The sequence below is a fragment of the Plasmodium malariae genome, assembly GCF_900090045.1.
Source record: "Plasmodium malariae genome assembly, chromosome: 4".
Taxonomy (NCBI): Eukaryota; Apicomplexa; class Aconoidasida; order Haemosporida; family Plasmodiidae; genus Plasmodium; species Plasmodium malariae.
The window spans coordinates 967,501-979,893 of NC_041778.1; the positions used below are offsets into that span (position 1 = coordinate 967,501).

The window sequence follows — 12,393 nt, forward strand, 5'->3', positions numbered from 1 at the left end:
GCAACAAGAAAATGGCGATGATTATAACATGTCATGTTACGTTGCCTGGGTTAGAAGCATTTTTAACTCGGACGTTTCTATAAACACTAATTTGTTACATATAGAAGCTGAGAGGGAGAACAAAAAAAAGCGAAAAATAAGCGAAGAAAAAGGAAAAGTAGAAAATAAAGAACAAGAATGTAAAGAAGAAGATAAAGAAGAAGAACAACAACAAAAGGAAGAAAAAGGAGGATGTATTAAAAAGAGAAATAAAAAAAGACTAAGATGTGAGGAGAATGAAGAAAAAAAGAGGAAAATTTTGTCTGAAGAAAGGATGGTAACGTTTCTTAGCAGCCCTTTGGTGGCCGAAAAAAGGAAGAGTGATATTAAAGACGAGAATGATAATGAGTCAAATATATTTTGCTATTCTGATGATAAAAAGAGTTTTTATAATAATAATAGTATTAATAGTAATAGTAATAATAATATTAATAATAATATTGTTAGTAATCAAAATTTGAAAAAAATAGAATTGTTCAAAAATGGCAGTTCTTCCTCGTGTGAAATATCAGAAATAGAAAATGAAAAGGAATTGTGTGAAGATATGGTGGAAGAAGGTAAAAATGGAGTAGTAAGAAAGGCTAAAAATAATGTAAAGGAAAATAATGAAAAAGTATTTGGTAGTTATTGTCATATTAATATTAAAGTTCCAGAGGATACGAAGAAAGATATAACACGAAAGGATAAGCTGAACATGGTTGGCTATGATATATTAAATTGTTTTATGATATCCTCGTCTGATGAAGAAGAAAATGATGATTATGATGATGATGGTATTGATCGTCATATGAATAGTGACAAGAGTGACCAAATATATGATGATAACCATACACAGTCGAAAAGCGTTGAGTTCATTTATATTCCCTTTAATTACGAAAATTTAAAAAAAAAAATAAAATTAATGAGGGATATAGATATAGAATTTTACAACATTCAAGAAAAATCGAAAGAAAGGGGCAAGGAAATAATATCTAGTGGTGGAATCTTAGTTGCAAACAGCAATGGAAATAAGAGCTCACTTTATGATGTTACAAATGGTGCAGTTATAAGCAGTAATAATATTTACAATTCGAATAATAATATGAAGGATGGAGATGATAATAATAATAATGATAAAAATAATAGTAATGATAATAATAATAATAGAAACAATAATAATATTAATAATAACAACAATATTAATTATAATAATAACAACAATATTAATTATAATAATAATAATAATAACGAGACAGTTTTAAAAAGGAATGAAAAAATAAATAGGCAAGAAGTTTTCCCCCCAAAAAATGATACCCATGATTTTTGTTTTTGGAATGTTGAAAATGACACCTACATAACAAGACCACTATATGCGCAACATCTAAACAAAAAACATTTTACATTATTAGATGAGTCGGAAGAAATGATTAAAAACTATTCTTCAAATCAGTATTCAATTAAATTTGTGCCAAGACATTTGCTTTATGTAGTTAGTCAGGTAGCATCAAGGACATTCTTTGATCCTATATACAGGAAACAGTTGCTTTTCCATTTCTAGCATTTAAAAGAGTGTCTATTCATGTATATATATATATATATGATCATATCGCTACATATGTATGTGTACATGTGCAAATACCGATACGATCCTATGTGAGTATTTAAAAATTAAAAAAAACATGGTATCCGTTTTTAGCACATTTTGTTAACCTTCTTTTATCACCCTTTTTGAATCGCTTTTTTTTTTTTTATTTTTAATATTTTTAGTTTCAAATTTTTTTTTGTACAGCTCCGATTTTTTTTTGTTGCATATACTGGTGTAGCCCGTTTCTGTACATTTGTTACACTACAGAACGTTTTAGTGAAAAATGGTATCTATATTAAAATATTTTTATTTTTTTCCTTTTTTTTTTTTCTTTTTTTCTCTCCTTTTTTTGCATGTTAAACTGTCTAACAGTTTGAAAAAGATTTACCCATATTAAGTTACCCAGGTCCATTCGTAATGAAAGTTTTGATTAGAGATTTTTCATTTTTTTGCCATTCCTTTCCCTTACATTCCATCTTTTTATAGTATACATTTATCTTAAAAGGTTAACAAAATAAATGCACATAAATGTAGCGATGGAAGGTGTATTTTTAAATGAACTGCAAAATCATATAAGCTTTTGTTATACTTTTTAAGTACAATAATGTGCTTAAGATATTGATAAAATTGAATATTGTGAGAAAATAGAAATAATAAAAGTGTGTATCTGATAGGATGGTTTTAATGCAACACTTTTCTTTCAATTTTATCTCATTTTTTCCTCAAACTCATGTAAATATGTGATAACTTGCACTTGTCCATATATATGTACTTATTAAAAGTTGTAAAGACAATTGACAGGAAGATGTGCCTTTTTTTTTTTTTTTTTTTTTTTTAACATCTGGCTGTTTATATATACAACATTTTTCATGTGTTTTGAATCACCTTTCATTGTTGTACCCATGTATAGGTAAAAAAACTAGGACAACAGCGAGCACACATATATATATACATGTATGTATGTATGTTAATATGTTTATACGTATATATTATCACTGTTATCCTAGATATTTAACGTGGTTACTCCCTTTTAATCAGTCTATGCCTTATTTTGCCATACTAAATATATATATATATATACCAGTGCTACCAATTTGTGTTAATCTATTGAAACAAAGCATACAGAAGAATTGGGGGTAAAAAACAAAAAACAATTTTATTGAACTGTTTTTTATATTTAAAAAAAAAAAAAAGAAAAAAAAGGAATTATCAATTAAAAACCAATAACAGAACAGCTACTTCGTATAATTTTCTTTTTTTTTTTTTTTTACTTTTTTGAACTTCAAAAGAACAAATAAGCATGCGAGTAGATAAGTATGTACATATATTCCCCCACATAATACAAGTACCCTTTCATCTTTAAATGAATGAAAAAGTTGTTGATATATTTCATCGTTTATTTTGGTAAATGTATACACTGTGGTACTACTATGTTACCTTTTTTTTTTTTTTTTTTTTTTTTTCGTTGCAAAATTGTCCCAATGTAACTTTTATCACGAATTAAATTGGTAAAATTTTCAAGTTATTTTGGAAGGTGTATATAAAAACATAAGTACAAGAAGAAACACAAATACAAATGTAAACGTTGATAGGATTGCTAATGGTTACAAGCCATGCGTCATTTTAATTTTTTCATAATATAAAATTACTTTTTACCTGACTTATGTTAAGTATTTTTGTAAAAATTTCTGAAGGCTTATGCAAGGCAGTAGTATGCAAGTGTGCATGTGAGCGTGCATATATATATATATATATATATATGTTTGTATGTATAGTGTACATAAATATATATTTATGTGTGTGTGTGTGTGTGTGTGTGTGTGTGTGTGTGTATATATATATATATATATATATATGCACTCTTGGAATTTTGTTCTTTTAATTGTGCAATTGAGCTTTCGACGAAACTGCACAATATTTTAAAACTTCCACTTTTTATAGAAGGATAGAAATTCCGCTCCCTTCTCCATATTGGTTACATAAAACGCCCATATCACTTTAAGTATGTTTTAATAAATGTACATATTTAAAAATTTTGTTCTATATAAATTTATGTTTCTTCCTGAGTGTGTAATGGTTAAATGAACGCATTAACATGTTCTCAGTTGAATCAGAAAAAACTACAGGATATAAGAAAAAAAACTCAAGTAAGAAAATATGTGAGGAAGAAAAACGTTTACAGACAGATGTATTGTTTAGAAATGAAGAGAATGAACATATTTCACTTGACAATAATATTGTGCTAAATGATAACATCTTGGTAATACCAAACAATGGAATATGCGAAGAAATGAAGCATAATTCTGGGGATAAAGAAAAAACAGAAGTGGAAGAAGGGTCAAAACAATTTAAGGAAAGCGATAAAATTTCACTTAACAAATTATCAAGTAAAAAAGGGGCATACTATAATATTTATCAGTATGAGGATAAAAATAATAACAATGTAAAATTTTCGCAAAATGTGAATGCAATAAAGAAACCTTTTGAGAAGCATCACGAACATGTTAAGGATGATAGCTATATGACTATCAGCAAAAATGTGGTGAGAAATATGTTTCTTAAAAGTAATATTACCAGTAATAGTGAACAGATGGCAGATATTAGAGTATGCATAAATAAGCCAAGTAACTCAAATATATATACAAGCAATATATATTTAAGGGAAAAATCAACTAGTCATCATAAAACGGGTAACAACAATTTGCTAAGGTATTATTACAGTAAAGAAATAAATGAAGGGGAAAATTTAATGAAAAAGGAATTATCAACTTTTGAAAAAACTGCTTCTGTAAATATTAAATGTCATGATGAGTCTCATGAACATTTAAACATGTTATACAGTAATGATAGCAGAATATTTAGAACAGATTTTACTTATACGAATAAGGATTGGGATAATATATACCCCCTTGCTGAGGATCGTCAGAAAATTATTGATGATATGAACAAATATAGTTCTTTTATTAGTATATTAAATAATAATACATACAAAAGTAATTCCAGTATGCACAGATTAAACATAGTCATGCGTGATATGCACAAACCGCATAATGAAAAATTTGAAAAACAGATATACGATGAACAGACAAAAATGGAAGAAGAACATAATGATTACGCTACTGAAGGTAGAGTATATTTCGATCTGGAAAAGAGTAATGCTATGTACGTTAACCAAATGAATGAAAGGAAGGAAAGTATGAAAGGTTTTAAGTGTGAAACAGAAGAAATAATTTTTAGTAATAATTTAAATACCGATAAAAAGATACATGAAGGGACAAACAGTAAAGAGAATGATATGGATTATTTTAACTTAAAGAAAAGAAGTAAGTTTATTAATTCTCACAATGTAGATGTGTTGAGGGGAGGCAAAAACTCGGTTTATGGAGCTGATGAAAAGAGGGATGAGATATACAGGGATAACCAAAGTGGAGGAAATTATATAAAACAGTGTACATTGAGCATGCCCTTGTTAAAAAATAAGACTACAGAAAATGCATGGAAGAAGAAAATTCAGGAAATTAACAAAGAAAGATTTCTCAGTATAAGGATGAAACCTAATGTGTTATACAGTGAAAAGTATGGAAAAGTAAAAAATACAAAAAAAGATTTTTCTTTTTCATATACAGGAGAAAATGATGTTCCTAGGTTGATGGTGTTAAAGGAAAATGAGTGTTCTACTAATAGAAGTTCATATGATAGTATGTATGGGAAAAATGATATGACAAAAATGTTTGCCAATATTAGTAATCTGAATATGATAAAAAATAATGTGATATTTTACCAAAAGAGAAAATGCAATAATGTTTTTAAGAAGAACAATAACATTAATATGAGAAGAAACTTTAACCGAAATATGTGCAGTACTGATAAGGCGGGGCATGTAGCTGATAATAAAGAGGCAAAGAAATCGTTCGAAGAAAACATTTTTCACTTGAAAAACAAATTTTTGTCCCCTGAGAAATATGTGTTCATATTTAAGGAAAAGCAGACGTCAAACAATGAGTCTAAGAATGAATCACACGGTGAGTTGAAGAACAATGAAAACGTTACTTCCTGTCCCTCTCAGGATAACAAAAGTAAAGACATTACTTGTGCAGGAGAAAAGGAACACAATTCTGTCCATATGGTAGAACAGCCAGAACAGCTGATAAAAGCAGAAATGTGCTTAAAAAGAATAAAGGATGAAAATAGATTTGCATTAAAGCACATGAGCAAAAATTGCCATATGATGGATAAATATCATGAGAATAGGAATCCAAATTTTAGCGATTTTTCGCTTGAATCATCTAATGATTCATCAATTGTAGAGAATGTCAATGAAGAAGAAAAAGAAAAAAAGAAAGAAAAAAAAAAAAATTATCGTATATCGTTATTATCATACGATGGAATAAAAAATGACGTAAAACAATATGATAGAGAAGAAAGACAAATTTTAAAAAGTAAGATAAATAGCTTAGATAGGAAATTGTTCGTAAAAAATGAACTGAATGACAGTACAACATTTAATTTAAGAAAGGGGAATTTTCAGTGCATTAAAGAAGATAATATTAATAAAGTGAGTTTTACTCGAAGAAATAGTGAAAATTGCACTTCAGAAAAGAAAAGAAATAAATTTTCGTACAAATTATATAGTAACGACGAAATGTTTAGAAGTACCCATATGAATGAAGCGGAGAAGGAAAGGGAAAAGTTGAATAATACTATTTGTATTAATACCTACCACATTATAGACAAAAATATAGAGAAAAAAATCAATTGTTTGAATAGCCTTCATAATAGTAATGTATTTAGTATAGTTAGTGCAACGCAAGGCAAGTACACGATTGAACAAATAAAAAAGATCGATGAATCATTCGGAAAAAGTGAAGGTACCTCGGAATTGATTAATTACAGTAGGAATGTGATTAGAACAGATCGAGGCATAAATAATGAGATAAACTGTAAGACTTTATTTTATGGGAAAAATTCAACTTGCGCAAACAAAAAATTGAACAACGTTTGTTATAACTATGGGGGTGTAACTTGCAAGATCTTTAATAAGGACAGTAAACTTAATGATAGAAAAAATGAAAAGTGTAGTTTAAAAAAAAATTTGAAAAGTAGTAACTGGTATGATTTTAAAGATAGTTTTTTTGAAAAAATTAATAAATCCTTTTGTTTAAAAATGAAAAGGGAAAATTGTAATTATCACAACTTATTGGGAAACAATTTGTCAAGTGAAAAAACGAATGAATATAATAATAACACGAAAATATATGAAAAAAGCATTTTCTTATTAGAAAATGAAAAGATAAAAGAATCTCCTTTTTTTCCTTCACAAAAAGAAAAAACAAGACAGGACAAATTTAATATAGATGATCATACTGCTGATATGTTCATAAAATGTTTTAAAGTGAATACACCACATAATATAGGCAGTAGTAAACATGATAACCATTTTTTTGAATTTACTAATAAGAAGTTAATTATAAAACCATCAGCCTTTAATTATGCTAAAAAGCGCTACATGTATTTTGAAAAAAACTCAGAAATAAGAAGCACAAATAGCTATACGGATGTGGCAAATATTAAAGGACGCTATATTTACAATCCTAACGAAATGAATGATACAAATAAGGTGTTTATTAACAATATGACGAATAATTATTGCCTAGATGTGAAAAAGGACTCAATGCATAACATACATAAGAAAAAGCGTTTTCAGGTTAACATAGATGCGGATTTTAAAAGGGATGGAAGCTATTTGAATAATAACTATACAAACTGTTGTTTTACTATTTTAGAAAAGGATGAAAAGGGACTTACACCAGTAAGGAGTAGAAATGACGTAAATAATGGTAAACTTCTAGAGAATGAACAGGCTACTGATGGGTTTGCTATTTGTGAAAATGATTTACTCAAAAGGAAGAATGAATATAAAAATTACGAACTAAGTTTAAAAACAAACCACAGTAGTAGCATTAATATCAGATGTAACCGTAACAGCATTAATGGCAGTAATAGCATTCATAACAGTAATAGCATTCATAACAGCAATAGCGTTAATAGCAGTAATAGCATTCATAATGGCAATAGCATTCATAACAGTAATAGCATTCACAAAAGCAGTAGCATTCGTAACAGCAGTAGCATTCACAAAAGCAGTAGCATTCGTAACAGCAGTAGCATTCGTAACAGCAGTAGTATTCGTAACAGCAGTAGCATTCGTAACAGCAGTAGCATTCATAACAGCAATAGCATTCATAACAGCAATAGCATTCATAACAGCAATAGCATTCATAACAGCAATAGCATTCATAACAGTGATAGCAGTACTAACAATTTAAAAAATCAAATCAATTTTGTGAATAGTGAAATTGATTTACTTGATAGGCATAAACTAAGGTTCTATTTGTCCAAAGGGAAAAACGCTATTAACAATAAGCTGTTTAATGTAACAGATGAAAAGGGTATATTGTCAATTTTTAAATATTTTAATTTTTTTGGTGATAGTAGCAAAATAGGTTGTGCACCTATTCCCTCCCATGCGGCAAAGACTGCGGGTGGGCATATCCAGTACGAGTGTGTATACAAGGATGAATTGCCCTCTAGTGGTGACAAGGTGAAAATTGCTTATGGAAATGAAAGCGAAGGTGATGATAAGGAAGATAAGGATGATAGGGACGATAGAGACGATAGAGACGATAGAGACGATAGAGACGATAGAGACGTTAACAACGATGATTATGATGATGGTGGTGATAAACGACACACATGTGCGTTAACGGATGCACATTGTCCTGATAATTCTAAAAGTTGTGATAAGATGAATTATGAAAACCATGATAATGCTAATGAAGAGGAGGACAAAATTGAGAACAACAAATGGGATGAAATGAATACAGATATGAGCACTACTCATGAGGGGGATGCAATTCGCACGAATATATACGAGGATGGGAGGGTCGGAAGTCGTACAAGCAGTGGTAATGATAATATTAACCGTTCAAAAGAATGTAAATTGAAAGAAGACATAGACAGTCCTACACTTAGCAGGGAAAACGCATTTATGGATACTACAAGAAATGTGACAAATGGAAAAGGTAATGTCTCCAATTCACATAACGAAGATAATATCTTCATCTTAACTAGTAAAGATAATATCTCCACCGTGAAACTTGCTGATGAAATTGAGGAGGAAAAGGGACATGATGTTATTAGACAGGACACTTTTACGAATATAGTACATGAACAGTGCATACATGAGAATAAACTGAACACGCAGGTGCAAAAAAGCGATTTATTATGTGAGAAAACTGATACCAATATGAGCTTCGCAGATACAGAGAAGATAAAGAAACAAAGTAATGCTGTCCTTATATGTAATAATAATAACAAAGTAGAAAAGGTTAATATTCAGAAGAATGATTTTTCTACACATAGCAATCTTATATTTGACAATTTTGAGAAAATTTCTGAAAGAATTAATTTCATTTTAGATGATACTGTCCATTTTTTTAAAAAGAACCCATATATACATAACGGGTATGGGAAAGCTAAAGTGTGTAAAAATAATAAAAGGAAATTAGAAAAAAAAAAATTAAAAAAATGGTCTTCCGTTTATAAAATTAATAAAGTCGTTTGTAAAGGAGCACACGGAGTAGTGTTCTCTGCGTGGAGAAGTGAAAAGGAAAGTGAACTTGAGAAAAATTTCAGATTGCACTTTTTAGAGTCATGTGGGGGTAGGGATGGCATAATGGAAGAGGTGGAAGAAGAATTGGAAGAAGAGGAAGATAATGAGGAAGATGATGGGGAGAATGATGAGGAAGATGATGAGGAAGATGATGAAGAAGATGATGGGGAGGATGACGAGGAAGATGATGGGGAATATGATGGGGAATATGATGGGGAGGATGATGTGAAAAACGATGTGGAGAATGTGGGAGAAAACAAAAATGAAAAGGAGACCAACAAAGAGATCCTAAAAGAGAACGAAAGGCATACCAACAAAGAGATCCTAAAAGAGAACGAAAGGCATACCAACAAAGAGCTCCCAAGAGAGAGCGAAAGGAAGACCAGCGCGAAGGTACAACACGTATCATACTACCCGCATGATGGCATGAAGGAAGCAGAAGGTGCATCATTGAAAGAGACAGAAAAAATAGAAAAATTATACGAAAGCAACTTAGAAAATGAAGAAGAGGTAGAAATGGGAAGAGGGGATGAGTCAAAGAGAGGTTTTAATTTGGTAAAAGGGGAAAAAGAAGAAAGTGAAGATAGTAATGATGAAAATAATTACGATGCTGATAATTTAGTAACACTTAAAATTTTAAATTTATGCTATTTAAGTAAAAAAAAAAATGTAAGAAGAATTTTGAGAGAAGTATATTATTTAAATATGTGTGACCATCCAAATATTGTTAAGTATTATGAATCATTTTTTTGGCCTCCTTGCTATTTAATAATAGTTTGTGAATACCTGTCAGGTGGGTCCCTATTTGATTTATATAAAAATCATGGGAACATAAGTGAAGATATATTAGTATATATCTTAGATGATGTTTTAAAAGCTTTGAATTATTTGCATAACGAATGTACTTTATCTCTTATACATAGAGACATAAAACCTACAAATATTGTTCTCTCAAAAAATGGAGTAGCAAAAATAGTAGATTTTGGTTCTTGTAAAAATTTAGAAAATATAAAATCGAAAGAAATAGTAGGGACAGTTTATTATATTGCTCCAGAAATTTTAAACAGAGAAAAATATGACTGTTCAGTAGATATATGGTCTTTAGGTATTACTATATATGAAATTGTTATGGGTGTTTTACCTTGGAAAAGAAATAAAACTATGGATGAATGTATACAAAATATTATTAACTCTTCTCCAAAAATTAATATTGGTTCTGGTTTCAGTAAACATTTATGTTATTTTGTTGAATCATGTTTACAAAAGAACCCACAAAATAGAGCGACTGTATCAAAATTATTAAATCACAAATTTATGACAAAAAAAAGATCAATTAAAAATAAACCTAATTCTATTTTGGAAATTAGACAAATCCTTAGGTCAAACAATAGGAAAACAAAAAGTACGATTTTTCGAAATTTTTTAAAAAATATCTTTTTTTTTAATGGAAAAAATAAGAGGAAAAGAATTGAAGTCATCAGCTCCAAATCTTGTCAACCCGAAATGTTTTATCAAAACATAAAGAGAGAAAATTTCGACTTTTTTGAAATAAAAGTACGGGATGAGAATAGCAAATCTTTGAACAGCCTGAATTTTGAATTTTCTAATGAATATGCGGAAAATAATTATTCTTCCAACCGTTTTCCGGCCAACGGAGGCAGAAAATAAAATAACTGTGAACCATCATTGTAGAAACGCCCAACTGTGAGTAATTCGTACACTGAATAGAAGACAACGACAACGTAGGCATATATTATGACTGTCAAATGCCAATACCTGCCTTTGATTTTGGAAGAGTTAAGCTATGTCAGGGTTAGGGGGAAGAAAACAAGAAAAAATAAGAAAAAAAAAAAAAAAAGAAGGGCAGCCATTTGAGATGGATGCACAGAAATGTTAAGTTTCCCAAATGGCGTTGAAAAAAAATTTGTTCATTTTACTTCCTATACTTCGTTTGGCTTGTTTCATTTCATGTTTTCTTTTAAAAGGATATGTATTTTTGTAAAAGCATTAGGAGTAAGGAAAATTTATGTTTTCGTTTTAAATAGGAATCATCATGCCTAACATGGACTAAGTTGTTTTAGTTGTAAGTATAAACGAATTAATATATCATTAAATTTGTGCATCCGTCTGACACAATTTTAATTTATGTATACGTAGCTTAGTTGTTTGGTGTTCTCGTAGTTTCGCATTCATAGGAGCATTCCCACATATATTTATATGTTTGCATATATATATATATGTTCATATGTTTGTATGTGTGTATAGATGTTCATATGTGTAATTCCACATTTTTATTTTCCCCTGTTGGCTATTTCTGTCATTAATACAAGCTCCATTTTAAGTGAACTCATTATTCTTAATTAAAGGTTTACATTTTCTTCTAAAAGAAAATTATTTTAGTTTGTAATCAAAATTACTTAATAAAATTATCATTTGTATTATTATAGTAATCCAATATTTTTATCTTTAGGCGATACATAAAATATATTTTAACCGATTTTTAAATAAGCAAAAAAAATTTAGTGGCCTTGTACATGTGCTAATATACAAGACGCTGTTTGCATGTATTTCTATATGTACATAAGTTTTATATAATTAACCTTTCGCAGTTTATTTTGGTTACTCTTTTCTAAGGTATGTTTGTATGTATATATATATACATATATATATATGAATACGTTAGTGTAAAAATGCTTATATATATGTACAAACGTACTACGTGTACCTACAACTGCGTAATAATGAAAATTTTACTCAGTTTCATGTTGGCAATTTTTTTCTTTTTTTTTGGCTTAACCGAAAAAAATATTGAACATTTTTCTCATTTAATAATTAAAAAATAAAATTCACAGAAAATGTTCTTGTAATCTAATCTTATGTATGAATTATAAGTTACAAAAAATGAGATCATTGCTAAAATGATACAAAAAGGTACGTATTTTTTTATATTATTTTCCTTTTTGTTTTTTTTTCTAGCTTGAACAATTTAATAAATGGGAACAAACAAATATGCTATTAAAAAATGTTTCATAAAAAACGATATTTTTTATTCTTGATTTTTTTTTTTTTGCAAAAAATTGATAATTTAATACTTAAAAACAAATATTATTATATTCTT

At 28.9% G+C, this 12,393-nt stretch overlaps 2 protein-coding genes across 2 annotated transcripts in view; both read left to right on the plus strand.

Annotated features, from left to right (window-relative positions):
- Positions 1-1,576, plus strand: part of PmUG01_04029200 (conserved Plasmodium protein, unknown function) — a gene marked incomplete at both ends in the record, with an annotated part of 1,602 nt that extends 26 nt beyond the window's left edge. Inside the window, one exon of the mRNA XM_029003293.1 lies at positions 1-1,576. This exon is cut by the window's left edge and continues 26 nt beyond it. Coding sequence (XP_028859741.1) covers positions 1-1,576 — 1,576 coding nt within the window.
- Positions 1,577-3,698: 2,122 nt separating this feature from the next.
- PmUG01_04029300 (protein kinase, putative) lies at positions 3,699-10,943 on the plus strand (the record flags this gene model as incomplete). The annotated part of the gene is made up of 1 exon (XM_029003294.1): positions 3,699-10,943. The coding sequence occupies one exon, from the start codon at positions 3,699-3,701 to the stop codon at positions 10,941-10,943; it is 7,245 nt and encodes a 2,414-aa protein (XP_028859742.1).
- Between the last annotated feature and the right edge of the window lie 1,450 nt (positions 10,944-12,393).